This window comes from Lissotriton vulgaris, chromosome 8, assembly GCF_964263255.1.
Source record: "Lissotriton vulgaris chromosome 8, aLisVul1.2, whole genome shotgun sequence".
In the NCBI taxonomy this organism is placed as follows: domain Eukaryota; kingdom Metazoa; phylum Chordata; class Amphibia; order Caudata; family Salamandridae; genus Lissotriton; species Lissotriton vulgaris.
The window spans coordinates 127,354,278-127,375,384 of NC_141696.1; the positions used below are offsets into that span (position 1 = coordinate 127,354,278).

General features: G+C 45.9%; 1 protein-coding gene across 1 annotated transcript in view; it reads left to right on the top strand.

The window, feature by feature from the left end:
• The window catches only part of CHRDL2 (chordin like 2), a 638,416-nt gene that overhangs the window by 329,049 nt on the left and 288,260 nt on the right, over positions 1-21,107 (top strand). Inside the window, exon 4 of the mRNA XM_086933239.1 lies at positions 14,769-14,911. Within this exon, the coding sequence (XP_086789365.1) occupies positions 14,769-14,911 (143 nt within the window). The remainder of the gene's footprint in view (positions 1-14,768; positions 14,912-21,107) is intronic.

Consider the following 21,107-nt stretch of genomic DNA (forward strand, 5'->3'; position numbering starts at 1 on the left):
CTTGTTACCCTCTGGGGCATCCTGCCTCCCTCTTTTTCTCCTGCCTCGCTGCAACGTTTTGCTTCTTGTACTGTATGTTTACCTGACCTCCTGCTCCCCTCCCCGTGTTTTTTTTTTATGCCTTAATAAAATACTTTAAACATAAAAATGGGTGATCCTTACCCACGGTTTGACCCATTTCAGATCCAGCAATGGACGATAAGATCCAGAATCTTTTTGCACCAGAAACAAAATGGAGTAAGCTCCTTCTCTTATTTCGTTCTCTGGCACTGACAATTGGTTCCTTGTCTAATAAAATCTATATACCCAGTTGAACGGACTTTCTCTTCCAAGGATCCATTGGAACTGGCTTTAAAATTGCTCCTATGTCTGGAGGCCATTGTACAAAGTCTATTGTGTAGCCCTCCTTTAAAACGCTGAAAACACAGCGATCCAACACTGTTATTTGCCAAACATGAAGAAAGCACTGAAGTCGCATGCCGACTGGGACCAGAGAATCTCAGTAGTTGTTAGGACTTTTCCTTTGTCTGTACTGGATGTTTAGAGACATTGCTCTTCTTGTATGATTTCTTTGGTTTATATTTTTATTTTTATCAGCCCAACTTTTATAATCCTTTTTAAGGGAATATCTGGATGCATTGTTCCGTTCCCTTTGCGCGGATTAAAATGAACCCTTATATGGCAAAAAAAATCCAATATTTAAATGCCTTAGTAATCATGAAATCTAATTGATCACCAAATTGCATTGTCCCATTGAGAAATATCTTCTATAAGGCTGTTTTCTCAGCAGGTTCAGCCTTCCAATCTCTTATCCACAGGTTCCTGCGTGCGGACACTACATAACCTGTTTCAATCTACGTCTGGCAAACCATATCTGATGAAATGTTTGCCATCAATTTAGCTTGCTGCTCCATCGCCACTAATAGGTCCCTTTTGGATGGCCTATGAGAAGTTGTTAAAATCTTTGACCTATGACTGTGCTATATAAGCCGAATATGTGCTTGTTTTCAATGCCAGATTTTGAGCAGAGAAAGCCTTCCATTAGGCTGCATCCACATATTTATCTATAGCTTATATAGTAGATATGTTTTTGGGAGAAATCTGATAACCGTTGCTTTTTCAAAATCTATCCTTTTCATGCATATCAAGTCTCTAACCTTCCATGGCAAAACACAGCCAGGGTTGCAGGTTTGACATACCGAGGGTACAAACCCCCTTCCTCTGTGGGAGATCCCACATTTTGTCTCACATGAGAGAGAATGTCCATCATCTCTTCCCTCCTGATGTACGTCCGTGCTGATGTAGAAGGGGCTCCAGTACCAGACTGTGAAGAAAATGGAGGAGAAGGTGATCTTGTCCTCCCAACCCTCTTTCCTGCTGATTTTGATTTTAAATTAGCTGACAAAGCCTTAGAAACAGGCTAATCATCTCCTGCACATCAGCCTAAGTCATTAAAGATGGTAACTCCACTGCAGACGACCCCAATCGTCTTGACCTAGGTCCCCTTGCTTGAATAGGGCCCCTTCTTCTGAAGAGGAAGAGAGAACATTCTTTCTTTTGCATGAACCTTTCCTCTCCACAGTGAATCACCAAATGCTCACTAGCATCTCTAAGACTTAAATACACCCCCACTGGCTGATTATAAACCAACCAAAAGACAGGAGTATATAACAAGTGACCAATATCCTCCAAATACAGATGGCCAATTAAATGTAAGACTTCATCCATACTAATATAATAAAGTGAGAGCCCAAACCTTTGAGGCGGGTAATCTCAGGAACCACAGCACCAATCAGAACACCCAATACAGCGTTGGAAAGGGCAGTTGCAGCAGAAGGACATAGGCTATGCAGATGCCCACCATATACATTTAAAAGGTAAAAGAACCGTGCCAGCAAAGTAGTCCCTTGTGGGCGTGTCTGCGTTGTGCTGTGGGCGTGTGTTGGGGGCGTGACAAACGCTGGGGGCGTGCGGTACGTTCCGCCCTTCATGCCATGTCTCATATTGTGTGCTAATCCCACCCTGCTCCCTTTAAATACCCCTGCACCCCATAATCATAACCCACCCTTACTCCTTAAAATACCCCAATACCCTTAAACGCTAACCCATCTTAACCCTATAAATATACCCTGTACCCCAAAACCCAAACCTATCCCTAAACTCTAAAAATACCCCTGTACCCCAAAACCCAAACCTAGCCCTGAACCCTATAAATACCCCTGTACCTCAAAACCCAAACCTACCACTGAACCCTAAAAATACCCCTGTACCCCAAAACCCAAACCTAGCCCTGAACCCTAAAAATACCACTGTACCCCAAAACCCAAACATATCCCTGAACCCTAAAATACACCTGTACCCCAAAACTTAAACCTAGCCCTGAACCCTTAAAATACCCCTGTACCCCAAAACCCAAACCTACCCCAAAACCCTAAAAATACCCCTGTACCCAAAAACCCAAACCTACCCCTGAACCCTAAAAATACCCCTATACCCCAAAACCCTAACCTAGCCCTGAACCCTAAAAATATCATGTACCCCAAAACCCATACCTATCCCTAAACCCTAAAACTACCCCTGTACCCCATAACCCAAAACTATATCTGAACCCTTAAGTTACCCAAACACCCCAAAACATATACCTCAGTACCCCAAAACATATACCCCTATACCCATACTTACCTTATCCAAACATAAAAAAAACATACTTTTACCATTCATGCATTTACCACGAATTTCATTGTAAATGTATGTGTGGTAAAAGCATATAAAGTGTAATGCCATGCGTTATAATGGCATTGCGGAGTCATGGTACTTTCGTAATGAAAGTATGCGGAGTGATGGTATGCGGAAAGAAAGTTGCGGAATAATGGGTGTTTACCCTCCCCCAGTAAGTACATTGGTGGCACGGCGGCCCACATCCCCAGCAACATACTCATATTTTTTCACCACCCATTTGAAAAACTCTCTCATTGATGGCCAGCACCGACATATACTTTTAGACACACCTACCGCCACAATTCTAGAATTGCGAACTTTAGAGCTGGGGAGCTACGTTCGAATCTCGGCATCAGCTCAACATCCTGTGATTCCAGGCAAATCGCGTTGTCTCCCCGTGCCTACCACAAATGAATGTGTTCTTCTGTAATGTAAATTGTGCTCATGCCATGTTGTCGAGTTTGCGCTATATAATATTGCAAGGAAAAATAAAGTAGGGAAACTCGAGTTCACACACTACTGAACGCGCACTCTTAAGTGCATCAGCAGTGCACTGTGAATCGGAGCGTTTCACAGGCCTGTCACAGATAAGAAATGCTATCAAAACGAAATCCTACAAAACAATATACTACTGGCCGGCAGCAATTCATACCCGGACAACGTCGGGACGGGCTGCTAGTAGTCCAATAAAGCATATGAAAATGCCATGAAGCTGTCTGCCAAGGCTCTTAACTTCGGCATCAACAGCCTATAGGAGAAAGCACACTCGCCAATCTTCCTGCCTCTCTCCTTTTCCATATGGCTGGCGCCACTTTCAATCTGGATGCGTGACCCCAGCCACTTGAGAGCCAGCCTTACTGCCGCAAAAGCCACTAAATAGCAAAGATGGAAGAGTGTGCATTCAAGCCTTTCGAGCCTGTGTTTGGTATCTGAACAGACCCAGCATTCTTACAGAATGAGGAATCCCCTTGTGCTTTGGGAAATAGAAGTCTTACATTCCTCAGGAAATGCCATGCCTCTCACAAAATCCATCAACCCACTAGTTTATACAGCATCTTGGCACAGTAGACGTGGATTATCCCAATATTTTCCTCTCACTCCACCGATTTCTCTGGTTCTTTATGGCCACGGCTGTGGTGTGGTCCCTCTTCCTCCTGTTCTTTACTTAGGAGGCATGAACCTCTGATTAAAGCTGGGCTGCAATCTTTCGAAGGAGAGTTTTGCTCTGCGGCTGCCCCTGCCGCTGAGGAACTCAGGGTCTGCAAGCCCATACAAACAGTAATGACAACTTTTTTCTGACAATCCCTTGTGCTGTGCCTCAAGTTTTATTTTGCCTCCGAAGCAGACATAAAATAATCAAACATAAATTGGCTGCCCCGAAATTCCTTTCCTTGGCACAAGACCATGTCATTCCTGCACGAATGGTAGACATTTGGCAGGAACCTCCAACATGCCCTGTCGGCTGCTTGAGGAGTATCAGACACTCTGCTTCCAAGACCAGGGAGAAGGCACAGGCGTCTTTTTTAATTTGAGAGATCTGAGGTCCTGCCAGGTGTAAGAAATTGGGTTGCTGGTTGACTGGGGTGTGAGCCATGGTCAAGCAGCAACCACAGTCCTTGTCAGGGTGAGGCACAAGCCAACCCTGAAATATCCTGTGCTCAGCCCTCTGGTAGCATGGTACAGAGAAGTCAGGCTTAAACTAGAGGCAATCTGTAAAAAGTATTTGTGCAACACTTCAAACAGTAATAAAATGAAAATCACCACACGTAAAGGATCCCACACCAAGTTAAAGAGAGAGTGTTATTTGTAATAAACAAAACTTGACCAAAACAACTAAAATCTACTCACTAGAACCAGTGGTATGCAATTTTAAAGGTTTCAGTAAAAATAACTCTGAACTGTGGATATCTGGTCATGCCAGACAGGGACAAAGTCACAAGTTCACGCTAACCGTGATGGAACGCAAGCCAGGTTCAGGGACCCAATCAGGGCAAGACTGGCCGTTGTGGGCACCAGGCATTTGAGGGCTTGTGATGTGAAGGCCGGCATCGAGGATGCATTGCGCACTCGGGGCGATTCTTCAGTTCAGAGGAGCTGCGATGCGGAGTCCGTCATCATCGCAGAGGTTGCCGTCGATAAGGGATGTGAGAGCCTGCGCCAAGGATGCATCATGCAACAGCGGTTCCAAAGGGGCTGAGATGTTGGTCTTTGCAACGGGTTTGGTCCACACAACAGTGGTGATGCAGCAGTTCTCCTCTGGGTTGCACAGCAGAGCATATGCGTCAGTTCGATGAGGGTCTACAGAGGGATGTGAGGTCCTGCGCCGAGGATGCATCACGCAGCAGTGATTCAGAAGGGGCTGCAATGCTGGACTTTGCGATGGATCGGATCCACGCAGAAGTGGCGATGCGACGGTTCTACTCGAGGTTGCACAGCAGAGGAGATGCGTTGGTTCCCTGAGGGTCCACAGAGGGTGGAAAAGCACCTTTGTCCTACTTCCCACGGTTCAGAACTGGGGTGGCACGACTTGGCAGGGTAGACTCACAGATGGCAGAGTGCAGGTGCAATGATGTTGGAAACCTTTTGTGTTCCTGAAGCTTGAGATCAGGAGACCAGTCAGCTAGCCCATGGAATCAGTCTGAGGTTCTGAGTTCAGGAGATGCAGGTCCAGTTCTTATCACCCAGGCAAGAGGGCAGCCAGCAGCAAGTTAGCACAGCAAGGCAGCAGTCCAGCAGAGTGGCATTTCTCTAGGCAGCACAGCAGTCCATCTTCCTGGCAAAGTATACACAGGTCCATAAGTGTGAAGAGTTGGTGTCTGAGGTCCAACCTTTATACTTAATTGTGCCTTTGAAGTGGAGAGAAGCTGATAGAGGCATGCCTTTGAAGTGAACAGGTGCCCTGCCTTCCTGGTCCTGGGTCCAGACTAGCTATAGGGGGTATGCAGCACTTTGTGTGGAGGAAGGATACAGCCTCTTCAAGTGTAAGTGGGACCAACTCCTCCCTTCCATCCTGCCACTGATGCCCCATCCAGGCACACCTAAGCTCCCATTGTGTGTAGCTGTCTAGGAGGACTACACAAAGCCCAACTGTCAACTACACCCAATCTATTGACCCAGAGACAGGCTAGAGGTTGTCTATTGTACTGCAAGCAAGATAGCCTGTCCACTAACTATGGAATTCCAGCTGACCCCCGGAGGCACCCCATTAATTCCAACTAAATTGGTGCGTAACCTAGGGGTAATGATGGACAACAATCTTCAGCTGGACTCGCAGGTGAATAGAACTGTGGGTAACTGTTTCTCCCTAATTAGAGCCCTAAGAAAGCTACTCCCACTACTTCCTAATTCGGCTAGAATAGAAATAGTGAGGAGTGTTATTATGAGCAGGCTGGACTAGTGCAACTTCCTATATATCGTAGCTCCAAACTCCCTGATAGGGAAGTTGCAGAGGATCCAAACCATAGCAGCCAAACTGATCTCTAAATCGACAACGCAGGTCTTCTACAACTTTGGCATTGAGAGACTTACACTGGCTGCCTATGCAGCAAAGAATACAATTTAAGTCTCTCTGCATTGTCTTTAAAGCTGTTCATGAATTGGGTCCAAACCCACTACAGAGGAAATTCTCATGGTATTCGCCCGCGAGAAATCTCCATTCCTCCTCAGCCTATCTAGTAAATCCAACGAAATTCAAGAGAGCTAGAACAGGAGGGAGAGCCTTTAGTATGGTGGCTTCCCGATTATGGAACAACCTCCCGATGGATATCAGACAAACTGATAATCTCGTTCAGTTTAGGAGAAACTGAAAACCTGGCTGTTCCCAAGAGAAGAGTCTTGCTTCCATCTGCCCTGTATCTGCCTCACAGACTAATATGTAGTTGTCATCAAGGTTAACTCTCTCAGTGCCAGGAAACCCATCGGGTGACAGAGCGCTATATAAGAGCATATTACATTACATGACATTACATTACAGGTTCTTAATAGCTACTGCAGGAACATGCCAACTTTCTAAAAGTGGTGTTTTCAAAATTGCATCTTAAAATCCGACTTCACCATAAGTTAGGATTTTCCATTGCAATTTCAAAGACACCAGACATGAGCGGGTCACTTGTTTGCATTTGGAATGACAGCTTCTTAAGTGTAATAAGGTATCTCCAATGTTATCCTACTGTAGGAGTGGTAGGCTTTGCAGTAGTGAAAAACGAGTTTAAGAGTTTTTCACTACCAGGACATGTAAAACTCAAACTTACCAATGTTACCAATGTTTAAACAGGTAGCACGTGCACTTTAGCACTGGTCAGCAGTGGTAAAGTGGGCAGAGTCCCAAGGCCAGAAAAAAGGAGATCAGCAAAATTGGAGGGGGGAGACAAAGGGTTTGGGAGGAAGACCACCTTAAGACTGACAGGTCTAACAATGGCATCTGCATATTTTTTAAATGTCACTATACCAACTATATTTCAGAAAAAAATTAAACCATATGCAAAGTGTACTACTCTTGCATTATTTGAAAATTGTCACAACTTTTGACCTGCAGCACCCCCTACATTGGCATTCCTTAGAACCACCATGGTGCCTGGCTCTTCCTGACAATGTCTGCAACAGCATTGGGGCAGAGAAGGTTCAGCAGACATAGCAAAAACATGAGTAGCTGGAGTATGGATGAAGTAGTAAAACATTAAGTAACCTTACCTAGTAGTCTATATTTGTTCTTTTTCTGGTTCTGTCAAAAAGGCAGTGGCCAATTCTTTGAAAGTTCCTACTTCAAGATGTTTGCCATCCGAGCTAGTATAATAGGCTAAGTGTATACAATTCAAGATGGTTTCATTTTAATTGCCTCTGACTCCATTTCCTGTTGGAACCATATATAAAAGACCTAGTATTTGTTATCAAGGTGTCACAATGCATTCAAAGCCCTATTTTTAATTTCCCTTCCATTCTATTGTTTGGTCCTGATTTTTGCCTTGGATTCTGATCTTTTTTGCTGGACCTTCTGTACACTCCTTAGAGTGGTTTAGTGCCTAGCTTACCATCGTCATTCTTAATTCTTCCTTGGATATTCCCTAACAAGCACTTGTCACCTTTTATGTACGATTGTGGGTGCAGCGAAGCACCATGACTACATGGGAAGGTTGCCCTCTCAACCTTAATAATTAGTAGCATTATGTAACACATTCTGCCACTTGTTACAACTCTTAAGTGCTGAAACAGATGTGGAATATTGCACAACTCCATGGTTCTACTTTTATCAGCCATAGAAGGATGAAAGGCTGGGTCGACCTGCCCACATTTGATTCTGCGCCCTTCACGCTACCCAGAGAGTTCTAGAATAGATGCATTAGTCCACTGAACTATGTTACTAGCTACCCCATACACTGCACCTGCTATTGCGGAACCCAGGGTCTGCCAGCCCGTGCACACGGTAATGAAAAGCTGGCGCTGACGGTCCTTTGTACTGTGCATCAAGTATTCTCTTGCCTCCGAAGCAGACATAAAATAATCAAACTTTAAATGGGCTGCCTTGTTCATCTCCTCCTTGGCACTGGACCCCGTAATTCCTGCCTGAATGGTAGACATTTGGCGGAACCCTCGAACAAGCCCTTGAGGCTGCTTTTTCAGTGCTCTGCTTGGCGCCAATAAGGAGGTGCAGGCGTCTTTTTTAAAATTTGAGATATCTGAGGTCCAGCCAGGCGTCTGCGTAATTTAAAATAATGCCATACCAAATTATATTTCATAAATATTTAAGTCATGTGCAACATGCAGGGCCAGGCAGGCCTCTTATTCCACTGGGCATTTCCCCCGTGGGCTGGAGCCCTTGGAGGTCTAAGTTAAAGACCAAAGGCCGCTCCTGGAGCCTCTGTCACTTTCCCCAGTTCCCAGAGGTTAATTTCAGTAGCCAAGGGAAGCTTCAAGAGAGAGAGAGAGAGAGAGGGGAGGAGGGAGAGAAGAAGGGGGAAGGCAGAGGGACATGATCAGAGAGGGAGAAGGGAGAGAGGTAAGAAGGGGAAAGAGAGAGAATGGATGAATGGAAAGAGAGAGATTGCAAGAGGAGACAAAGAGAGCAGAGCTGGTTTGAGCATTCTTGCCAGGCTTGCTTCTGGTTACCCAGTCCAGCCCTAGAAACTCGTGCTTGTCTTGCAATATTTAACAATGGCAAAGAAAGAAATGCCAATGAGAAAGCATTTTCTATCTCTTGTACACCAGTAGCGGCTGGCAGGGAATGAGGGTGAAGAGGCGGGGGACATACCAAAAAATACCACTTACCTCTTCCACCAGCCACGTCTTCCCTCTGTTTCTCTGGCAAGTCCCAGAACCAGGAAGCAAACAGGCTTCCCATAGCCAATCACAACGCTGCAATGCAGCGTTGTGATTGGTCTGAGCACCATGGATTGCTGCACATATGGGGACTGGGGGCTTGGGCAGGTTCCCCACCAGGCTGTTTAATGCAGCCTGGTGGTGAACATGTAAAGTGTGCATGACTGTTTGGCCAGCCCGAGACAGCCGGCCAAGCCGTCATGCACACTTGGAGTGTGCAGACCACTCCTCCCCCTGTGCCACCACTATCATTTTATTTACCCTGCTCAAAGAGCAGTGGGCGAAACTCCTCTGCCTTAGCGGAGGAGCCGCCCATGGTATACACGGGCCTCTGGTAATTAACGTGTTATCATACCTGCTGTTCTCCATCCAAAACAATGGTTTTTGCAAAATAACTATCTTGTGACCTTTGCAAAATGGAGAGGCGCATGAAAGAGCAAAGCTTAGAAAGCATTGTCCCCTTTCCTCTGTGCCTAGAGGTAGAATACACTGACTCAGGAGGTTTCCTTTTATCAAGTATCCTTTCTAAATGACCTTGGTCATAGTTAAAGGCTGGTAATGGAATGATTATGTTTTGTGAAGCCCGGTCTGTCCTGCTGGCCCTGTCTTGGGCACAGAAGGCTTTCTATAAACCCAAATCCTGTGGCTAGGTTTTATTGTTCCTACACTGGTGTTGTTGAGATGCCTGCCACATCTACTCACTTACTCGTACTGATGGTCAGGGCGGGGAGTGGGCAGGGAGTGTCCACCTCTCTACCAGTGACAGGTTATGGAGATCTTGGCTACTAGATGTGACCAGTGCAGCACTGGGACAAATGGCTCATAAACACCTTTAGGACACCATTACAAAATGACTGATAAAAAAGCATCTTTAATTTGAGAAGTTAGTTAAACCACAGTATTGTAACGTTGTTCCTCAATCAATCAATCAGGGAATTGTAAGCGCGATACTCACCCGTGAGGGTCTCAAGGCGCTGAGGGGTGGGGGCCGCAGATCTGTTCAGCCGAAGAGCCGGGTCTTGAGGGTTTTTCTGAAGGTGTTCAGGGAGGGGGCGCGTCTGATGTCTGCCGGTAGCTCGTTCCAGGTCTTGGCTACAATGTGAGAGAAGGATCTTCCGCCTGCTCTCGCTCTGTGGATGCGCAGGGTGCGAGGTTGGAAGATCGGAGGTTTCTTTTGGGTATGTGGAAGTTGATTCTGTCGTAGAGGTATTTGGGTCCATTGTTGTGTAGGCATTTGTAGGCATGAGTGAGGATTTTGAAAGTGACTCTTTTCTCCACGGGGAGCCAGTGGAGACTTCGTAGGTGACTGATGATGTGTTCGTGTCGGGGATGCCGAGGACGAGTCTGGCGGCGGTGTTCTGTATTGTCTGGAATTTGCAGAGTAGCGACTTGTTGATGCCGGTGTAGAGTGTGTTTCCATAGTCCAGTCTGCTGGTGATGAGTGCGTGGGTGACTGTCTTCCTTGACTGAGGGGGATCCACTTGAAGGTCTTACGGAGTATGCAGAGGGTGTTGAAGCAGTGCTGAAGCAGCTGGAGGTGATGGCTTTGACCTGTCGGTTCATGGTGAGTGATGAGTTGAGTACGATGACGAGGTTCTTGGTGTGGTCTCAGCGGGTAGGTGGGCTTTCGAGGGCAGTCAGCCACCAGGTGCGGTCCATGCAGAAGGGGTGGTACCGGGAACGAGGACTTCTGTCTTCTCTGCGTTGGTCTTCCAGACTGCGACGTCTTGCATTCCTTTCTGGAAGCTGAGTTTAGCAGTGGTTGGGTCTTTGGTGAGAGAGAGGATGAGCTGGGTGTCGTTGGCGTAGCATACGATGTTGAGGCCGTGTTGTCAGACGATGGCTGCGAGGGGGGCTATGTAGATGTTGAAGAAGGTGGTGCTCAGGGATGATCCCTGTGGGACTCCGCAGGTGATTTTCATGGGGTCGGAGAGGCTATCTGGTAGATGTGAGGTGGGTAGGGGTCGGTGGGGGCCCCCAAGTGGATGCTTTTCATGGTCGAGGAGTTGTCTTTGGCCGTGATCGGGTCCAGTTGGAGATTGTGGGCTGGCTGGTGTTTCTGGGGGGCGGGGGACGATCTGTGGCACCTGGTGGATGGTCGATTAAGTTGTCATAGAGGTTTTTGATCTTGAGGTGGAAATAAGTTCCAAGCTTGTCGCAGAGGTCTTGGGATGGGGTGATGTCTGTGGCTTCGCTGCATGGGTTGGTGAATTCTTGATTGATACTGAAAAGTTCCTTGGAGTTAGTGGAGTTGGCCAGGATTTTGTTGAGGATGAAGTTCCCCTTGGTGGCTCTGATCTGGTTGTGGTAGTCCATTATGGCGTCCTTCTAGGTGGTGTGGTTTTCGGTTGTCTTGGTATTTCTCCAGTTCTTCTACAGGCATCTGCAGGTACATCTGGCATCTTGGAGAGCGGTGAACAAGGTGGTTTTCCTGGAGCGTTGTCTGTCGGGGTTGCGTACCGGGCGAGCTTGTCTGCGCAGTCGGAGATCCAGGTGTGGAGTTCTCTGGCTGAGTCGTTTGTGTCAGGTGCCCTTGTGTGGTTGTCTTGGGTGAGGGTGGAGTTAAGTTGCTCATTGGTAACCCTGCTCCAGTTCCTTTGTGGTGGGCGTGAGTTTGATTTGGGTGCCTTGGGTTTGTTGATGGCGAATTGTACGCAGTGGTGGTTGGTCCATTGCGGCTGTGTTGTGTGGCTGAATTGGACGCTGTTTCCTGCCACGAAGATAGGTTTGAGGGTGTGTCCTGCTCTGTGGGTCAGTGTGTTGATGAGTTGTTTAAGTCTGATGCTGGCGAGGTTGTCACAAAGGATAGTGGAGTTGGGATGGCTGGGGTTGTCGAGGTGGAAGTTAAGGTCTCCAATGAGTATGTAGTTTGTTTAGGCGATGGTGTGGGGCGCGATAAAGTCTGTGATGGTGGTGGCGAAGGATGTCCGGGGTCAGGGGGTCCCCGCAGTGTGACTTTGGGGGTGTTCTGGATCTGGCAGGTGTTTGGCAGAGGGGAATGTGGAGGGTGCTCAGTTGGGCGATGGCGAGGCCCTCTCCTGGGTGGTTGAGGCAGTCTTTCCTCTCGATCTTGTATCTGTCTGGGATGGCGGTGCTGATGTCGGGAGTGGAGGATGTGCTTGGTCCAAGTCTCTGTGAAGAAGGCGATGTCGTGTGAGAGAGTCGAGTAGGTTCCAGATTTCCATGGTGTGTTTGTGTATGGAGCGTACTTTGAGGAGGATGCATTTTAGGGTGTCGCTGGTGCTGGCTTCAGCGGTGTTGGAGGCCAGTGTGGCGGTGAGGGTCTGGAGGTAGTGGAGGCAGGAGAACTGGCCGTGGGTCGTGTTCGGCGAGGCCTGTTGGCATTCTTGAAGTCTTCCAGGGTTGAGTGCGAGGAGGGTGGTGGTGTCATAGCTATGGGTAGTGGGAGGTCCAACGTTCCTGGTGCTGGCCGCAATCGGGTCGCGGACGGGCGCAGACGGGCTTGCCTTTGGCACGCCTGCGGCGTGCCCGCTGCGCAGCAACTTCCATTAAGTAGGGGAAGTGGGAGGGAGGAGAGGCTGGGAGGCGGGAGCGTGGGAACTCTGGGGGGGGGAATTCCAGGGGGGAATTTCAGGGGGGAGGGGCACCAGGGACAGCAGTGGCAAAAGGCAAAAGGAACAGGCAGGCACGAGAAAATAAAAACTGTGGTGGAATTAGAGCAAGACACAGATGGGCCCAAAAGGGAAAAATTAAGAAGAAAAAAAGTCTGAGAAAGGTTACGGTGGTTGCAGACAGTCTGGTCACAGTTGGAGCGAGCAGCAGCCTCGAACCTCCAAGGGCGAGGTCGGGGTCTGGAGGCAAGAGACAGCACAGCAGAGCTGCAGTGAGAGAGTGGACCTAGACCGAGGGTCCCTGAGGAAGTCCCTCAGAAATGATGGATTACTGGTGGAATTGACAATACTGCACTTGATTCACATAGTAGTTCTGCATTTTTGGTCTTTCCCCATTTGGTACTTTCACCAGCTGCTAGATATCGAAATGTCTTAGTGGAGAAAAGTGTGAATGCTGTATTCTTACATTTCTTGTCATTCCCAGTTTAGATAAAAACACCCTTTTCAGCGCTGTCTGGAATTACACCTCACTTCTGACTGGCCCTACAGAGAAGGGAGAATGGAGCTTCTGGTGACCTCTGCGTGGCATCAGCTAATACGCACTGTGCTGTGTTGAGTTTTTAGGGCATCAGGAATCAAGCTTATTGGAAGAAGATGACTCTCTCCACCCTTTTATGCTCATAGGCTTCAGCAAGACGTACTGGTGGACCTGTCTGCTCAAGAAACACCAAGCTTCGCTCCAGCTCATGGATATCTGTGGAGACATCATAAGGGAAGGCTTTAGTAGGAGAACTGGCCAGTCCCTGTAGTATGCATGCAGTTACTGACAGCGGGGACCTGCTTTAGTTTGACCGAACAAATATATGTTTTTTGAGTCATTAGGGACATTGACAAGAATGGTAAACAGTTATCAAAAGTAGAAGGATTCATTAGCTGGTCATCTTTTTATGAATATGGCCTGTCTAACTCCAGCCACTCTTCAAAGAATGTCTCCAAGCATCTGTAAATGGAGGCCTAGATGCACCAGTAAGAGAGCCCACTACAAGCAAACAGTGTGGACTGCAGCGAGATGCTGGCATTTTGCCTACACTGAACTGACAACATGTCAGATTTAATGGGCGAATTGGTTGGGATATGAACTTAGCCTCTGTGCTGGGCCACTTTCAAGGAACAATGGGAAGAAATGAACACTGGGGCTTTGCCAGGAGAAGTATTGCAACATCTTGAGAATCTCTGCACTGGTAACGTGCATGTGACCACTACAGGTTCTGGAGAAAGAATTTGCTGCTCAAACAACTGTCCTTCTCACTTTTGTACAACTATTGACACCATTCGTGTGGCAGTGAGGAGCTCTGTGGCATTGCTCTAATCTGCTGGGCTCTTACCCTTGTGGTCTGAAAGCAAAGTTGGTGGTTGCATCTCTTTACAACTTGAGGGTCTTTTTCCATTACTTGGGTTCGAAAACTTCTTTCCCTTTATTTTTTTTACATTTCACTGAGATTTCCTTTCTCGTAAACAATTGGTGTTCCCTAGCATGGCTCCTCAGATCCAAACTTTCATATATCTCTTCTCCACATCGCAGCTCAAACATGACTTTAATTCTGGGGTCTGTATAGCATAGGCATTGCTTGGAGAGAGAAGTAAGGTATGTTTTCAACACAACTTGACAGGGAAGGCACACAGGGAGTGCATCAGTAAGTGTATGAGCCATCAAAAATGTGTCCAACGTATGTCTTGTGTATTGGAGTCTAAAACAAAAGTCATCTACGTTTCAAACAACATTGGTGTCAGGGCGACACAAAATCTTCATGATTAAAAATAATTATTACAATAATGGTAAATGTCACTGCAGAGCAGTGGTTAATTTCTGCTGGTGGTTGCAGGTGGTGGGGACCAGCAATCAGTTTTAAGGACCAGCTTTATTTTTCATTGTCAGACTTTAAACCGAAAAAAAGAGAGAAACAGAAAAAAATAGGAGAAAGAGAAAGGAAGGCACATTTTGCCAAAGTGAGCAAGCAGAGATGAAAAAGAACCAACACGGGTGAAATGAATATAGCACTGATGGATAGTCTTGAATGCATCAGTCGCCTGTCTCCATTGCAATGGTGAGCCACAGGATAAAAGCTGAATCTAAGTACATGTATGTCTTTTTTTTCACCCCTGTAGAGCCGCACACTCCCTCTGGCCTCCGAGCTCCGATAAAGTCATGCCTGTACAATGGGACAGTCTACCAGCAGGGTGAGATGTTTACTTCTCATGAGCTCTTCCCTTCCCGGCAGACAAATCAGTGTGTCCAGTGCAGTTGCTCGGTAAGGAATATTCACACGACAAGGGATATGTGGTGCTTATCTGTAGAGTGTAGAATTGTGAATTAATTTGTTGGACCTATGAAAAATAGCAAGGGGTTGTATGTTACAAAATAAATTACATGGATATTGATCTGCAGAAATATTGACTACTATTATATCATCAAGGTAAACATACAGAGGGAAGTATATATTTGCTATTCATCGTCCACATCTACTTACCATGACTACTTGGTGACAGTCTATATATTGGAGCTGACGTTACTGCAGGTCGATATTAAACCATAGATATTGTGACTCACCCGTCAAGGGGACTTTGAGGCTTATGTTTTGGTTTATCCAAATTTTTGCCCAGAAATGTTTCTGCATATGGATTTGGTGCTTGATTGATTTAAATTTTTATAAAGTACATTCTAATAAGAGAAATGGGTGTCCTAGCACTGATATCATGAAAATCAATAATTTATGTTGATGAGAATACTTATGTTTTGACAGTTTCCTAAACATAGGATTGAAAGTGGGGTCAGGGCCAGGGCAAAAAATTTCACGTTTTAACTTTTTAAGTAGGCAAAATAGCTGTCTATTTGCTTCACACATCAAAATGTGACCAGAAGTCGAGCACAAGAGTACATGAAGGATATTATTGAGAAAATAGGGCCTGAATATAAGGAAGACCAAGCTGGTGAAGGCCATGATTACAGAAGCATAAAGGTTTGAACACACTTCTTTTTTGCAGCAGTGGTAGCCAGTGAAAGGATCGGCAGCGGGAAGATGTAGAGATGCATTTACTCAGTACCAGAATAAGGTGAGACACAGAATTCTGAATAAGTTCAGTATCGTGACAGGTAGGAGGGAGAAAAGGTAGAATTTTCTTAAAAATCCTCAAAAGAAAGACGCAGGTCAAAGCAAGTTTTGAAATCGAGATGGACGCCATGCTACCGTGCTGGATGACCGATATGCTGGAACCTTTCGTGGAATAAAACGGAGGACGTCTGTGACTAACTCACCACTTACCAAACGAAGCAATCTAGTACATAGTGAGGATTGCAATAAACGTACTTGAATCTAAGAGATACTCTAATTACATGGGATCCTGAAAAGGGAAGCAGTACTATCAAATTTGCAGTACAGACCGCAAGTAATTGTGTTTTTTGCCCTGAAGAAGTCTGAGAGGACGAAACTCGTTGGCTATGGTCTTTTAACCAAGTTGAAAAAAAAGTTAAGAATAAAGAATTTGATGGAAACAACCCTGCTGAATTGCAATTATTTGGAGGAACTGTGTTATTTATAGTGAATACCAATTTGTATTAAGAGTGCTGGACCACTGTGTGTTGTCTGTGGTAAATTGAGACATTTTGGGCCAGATGTAGGAGAGAAAATACAGGTCGGTAACGGCCGATTTCTGCCGTTACCGACCGGTATTTAGGATTTGGCATGTAGGGGCCATCATTTTACAGAATCGGTAAATTTACCGATTCGGTAAATTTACCGATTCTGTAAATTACCGAATCGGTAATTTTACCGATTCGGTAAATCCACATGTAGGTGAAACTCCTAAGAGTGTAACAGGCCCTTAAGAATCGGTATTTTACCACCCAATCCATTTGGGTGGTAAAATACCGAATTCAGGTGTGCATGCACACCTGTGCAATGTGTCACACATAAGGGCATGTCTGTGTGCCTCATGGCACACAAGTCCGGAATTGGGGTGCTAGAGGGTGTCAAAGTGACATCCCCTGCACCCTTGCAGGATTCGGTATTTATTCGGTATCTCCCCCCTTCATATTTACCGACTCTTAAATACCGAATCGGTAAAATTCGGTATTTAAGAGACGGTAAATATGAATTACCTACATCTGGCCCTTTGTGTCTTAGGGGCTTTGAAACTCCGGTCCATAGCACCTTATCCTCTTGGATATAACATTTTACTAGAGATAGGTGCAATTCCGTCTTGCCCCAAACCCCGTTCTTTTGAGCAAAACACGTTTTGAAATATGTTCTTCCAAAGTTAACTGAGACTAAAAGAAGATGCTTAGGTTGTGTACAGAACAGTTTGATAGAGGAATGGGTCCTAGTTATGAAGGACACCAATCGTGACCGCAAGAAGAAGAGTGGCCAAGCATCAACAATTCTGTTTGAAGGAGTGAAATTGAAAGGAGTTGACATATAACCATTGGGCAGCTCAGCTTAAACAGTCTCCGCACTTAGTTTATATGTGGCTTGATTCCCATCAAGATGCAGAATAAGTTGTGTGTCATCTGCAAAAGAGAAAAAGCTCATACCAAAGAAAGAGAGCAGGCAATGGAGCGAGATAAAGCCTGAATAAAGGAGGGCTCAAAGCAGAGCCCCGAAGTCGGCCTTACCCAATTAATTTAAAAATGAACTAAAAGTGAAATAGTAAGATAGGCTGAGCTTGCTCCTTAAGATGGCAGGTAAGTCCACCAAGGGCCAAACCCTCCAATCCAACCCCCTGCAGTCTATTGAGTTGGACTTTGAGTAGGACTGTGTTAAAGGACATTGAGAGATTGGGCAAAATCAAGGCACATCACCCCTGCCGTCAAGATGCATTCTGATTTCTTTGGTACTCATAACCAAGACTGTTTCCACACTGAAAGGGAAATGGAGTAGTTGTTATCAATGTAGCTTTAGATTCTTAAAAGTCCAGACAGTGATTGGAGAATTAACTGGAAAAGATAAAAGGGAGAATAGCCTATAGTTAGCTGAACCCCTGGGATTGAAGGAGGGTTTTTTGTAAGAGCAGGACCATCATTGACTTCTTCCATAAAAGAGGTACTATTCCAGTAGAGAGAGAAGTGTTACATAAATGAGTTAGTGCGGAAGTTACTGTGTGCACCAACCTTTTCAATAGTTATACAGGTCAAGCATCCAAAGGAGAACTATATGAGAAGGAGAGGGTTTTAATTAATAGCTCTCTGTCGCTAACAGGCAAGAAAAAGGTACCATTACGGCTACTTGTTCCCTTAAAAGCTTGTCAGAAAGTCTCAGAATTTTGAGGAGAGAGGGAACAATTTCAAATATGTAAATACAAAGACAGGCCTGAGTAGAGATATTGGGAAGTTGAAATAACTGAACTGATAGTAGTAGGGGTGATAAGTGTATTAAACAATTTAAAAACTTCATGTTTAGTTGATGGATAATTTGATGCAATTTTGATAATGTCCATGAGTATTACCGATATAGTTTGCATTATTTTAGCACAAATCAGGGTACACTGCCTTAGTTAGGTCAGTGTAGGAGGAGAGCCATACTCATTGGAATTTGTTTTTGCAATCAGGTTTAGCTTCTTGCAGATCCTGTGTGTACCAAGGTGTCGATGGAGTGGCTCACCAGGAGATGAACAGTTTAAGAGGAATATTAGTATATACAGTATTGATGATCTGACATAATAAGTTGGTAGCACTTCTTTGCACATCCTCCATTAGTCCGGAATTGAATGCTTGCAACATATCAGTCATGCATGTTGTTGAGAGATACGTCAAAGCTCTTTAATTCTAATAGTAACAAGCATTTGCAATGCAATAGGTCTCGCATTAATTAGGTTTGAGCTATTGGCATTGCGAAATATTGCAACACCAATTGCAACAAAAGTCTATAAATTGTAGGCCAAAAAAATGTGTATTTTTTTGTAGCAATGATGGCATGCTGCGCTTTAGATGAATATGTTTAATAGTAAAGTGTGCCATACTGCGATTGCTACAATAGTTAATTTTGGATGCGTTAACAATTGATGTGTGCACTGATGGCTGGTGGTGTGTGTGCCTGTACAAATAGTGCACTGATGGCTGGTGGTGTGTGTGTCTGGTGGAAGTGTGCACTGACCGCAGGTGGTGTGTGCCGAGTGAAAGCGTGCACTGATGGCTGGTGGTGTGCGTGTGTGTCTGGTGAAAGCGTGCACTGACGGCTGGTGTTGTGTGCCTGGTGGAAGCGTGCACTGACCGCTGGTGGTGTTTGTGCCCGGTGAAAGAGTGCATTGACGGCTGGTGGTGTTTGTGCCCGGTGAAAGCGTGCACTGATGACTGATGGTGTGTGTGCCCGATGAAAGTGTGCAAGGATGGCCGGTGGTGTGTATGCCTGGTGAAAGTGCGCACTGATGGCTGGTGGTGTGTGTGGGCCTGTTGAAAGCGTTCACTGATGGCTGGTGGTGTGTGTGCCTGTTGAAAGCGTGCACTGATGGCTGGTGGTGTGTGTGTGCCTGGCCGGCTGATGGTGTGTGTGCCTGGTGGAAGCGTGCACTGATGGCTGGTGATGTGTGTGCCTGGTGAAAGCGTGCACTGACGGCTGGTGGTGTGTGCCTGGTGAAAGTGTGCACTGACGACTGGTGGTGTGTGTGCCTGGTGAAAGTGTGCACTGACGGCTGGTGGTGTGTGTGCCTGGTGAAAGCGTGCACTGACGTCTGGTGGTGTGTGCCTGGTGAAAGCGTGCACTGACGGCTGGTGGTATTTGTGCCCGGTGAAAGTGTGCAATGATGGCTGGTGGTGTTTGTGCCCGGTGAAAGCGTGCACTGACGACTGATGGTGTCCGTGCCTGGTGAAAGTGTGCACTGATGGCCGGTGATGTCTATGCCTGGAGAAAGCTTGCACTGATGGCTGGTGGTGTGTGTGTGCCTGTTGAAAGCGTGCACTGACGGCTGGTGGTGTGTGTGCCTGGTAGATGCGTGCACTGATGGCTGATGGTGTGTGTGCCTTGTGACAGTGTGCATTGATGGCTGGTGTTGTGTATGGCTGGTGAAAGAATGCACTGACGGCTAGTGGTGTGCGTGTGTGTGTGTGTGTCTGGAAGCGTGCACTCAATCTCACACTAGGTAGTAATTAAAAACTAATATTGAAAAAGGTCACCATTGGGCCCTATATTCAGGTCCTTAACTTCACTGGCTAAAAACACTCATTGAGTTCTAAATAATTCATGTAAAAAATGTAAGTAATCCATGTCAGTATTTTAGTTCTTGTTTCTATTTCCCGTTTAACATTCTTAGGAAATGCAAGATTAAGTAAACTATTTCCAGGGTGCTGTGTTTCTTTATTTTTCCATGAAACATTTACTCTTGAGTAGGTGTTTATAGCGGGCACAATTGAGAGCTCTGAAGGTGAGGCTGAAAGCGGTGCAAGTTTAACACAGTGCTTGTCAGTGACTTCAAAAGGTGTTCGGAATACGTGGCCATCCAATGCTTGGCCTCTTTGCAGGGTGCACAGAGCAATGGGCGGGTATTCCCGTTGCAATTGTAATTCTTTGAAAATGTGTGAGGAGTACACAGGGGTCAAAATATTGAGGTGGCGACAGTAAAAACAATGTTGTCAGGACACAATGTAGCCAGCTCAAGGCTTTGTATGCAGTGTACGAGCTGTGACCTTAACTTCATTCAATTGGACCAACTGGATTAACCTTCCGGACACTAATGACTTGTAAAACAAGAAGGTCGAGGGGGAACAAAAACTATAAAATACAAGGAAAACAACGGGAACTGTGCTGTCAAAAACCAACTAAAAATTGTAGCTACGATAGACAATGCAAGCAGAAACACAAGGAATTTAACTGCATAGAAAGCAAGAATGCGTAATCTCCAAGTTGCCTTTTTAATTAATGTGTGCAGTCACGTTTTCAGGTCAACCTTCGTGGGGGGTTTTTGCCGCGAGAAAAAAAAAACAGGAGTCTGCGTGAGTTCAAGTTGTGAGTAGGTGTTAATGTCGGGGCACAAGTGAGAGCTCTGGGGCTTGGGCTGAGGCTGAAGACAATGGGAATTTCTCAGAGTGCTTGTCAGTAGTCACCTTAGTGCACATGCAATCCTTGGCCTCTTTGCAGAGTGCACAGAGCATAGGTGAAATATGTGCCAATTGTAATTGAGGGAAAGTGTGTGAAGGAAGTACACAGCTGTCGAAACATGGACTGCTCCAAACTAAAAGAAAATGTAGTGTTTACAATTAAGTGCGTGGTTGTGTGTGTGTGTGAGGGCGATGGTGAAGTGGGGGAGATGAAAGGCAGTACATACAGAAGGGGAGAGTGAAAAGACTAATGAAGAGAAAAAAAGGTGAGGTGTGAGATGTGCAAATTAAAGTTTTCAGAAAAATGCAGGAATAACGAGAATTGTAAATGCAGCTTTGTGAGAGGTGGTTGCACCAACGACCGTGTTAGGCGACAGGCAAAGGGCACGCGCGGCGGACATCAAAGGAAGGGTGGGAGGGGA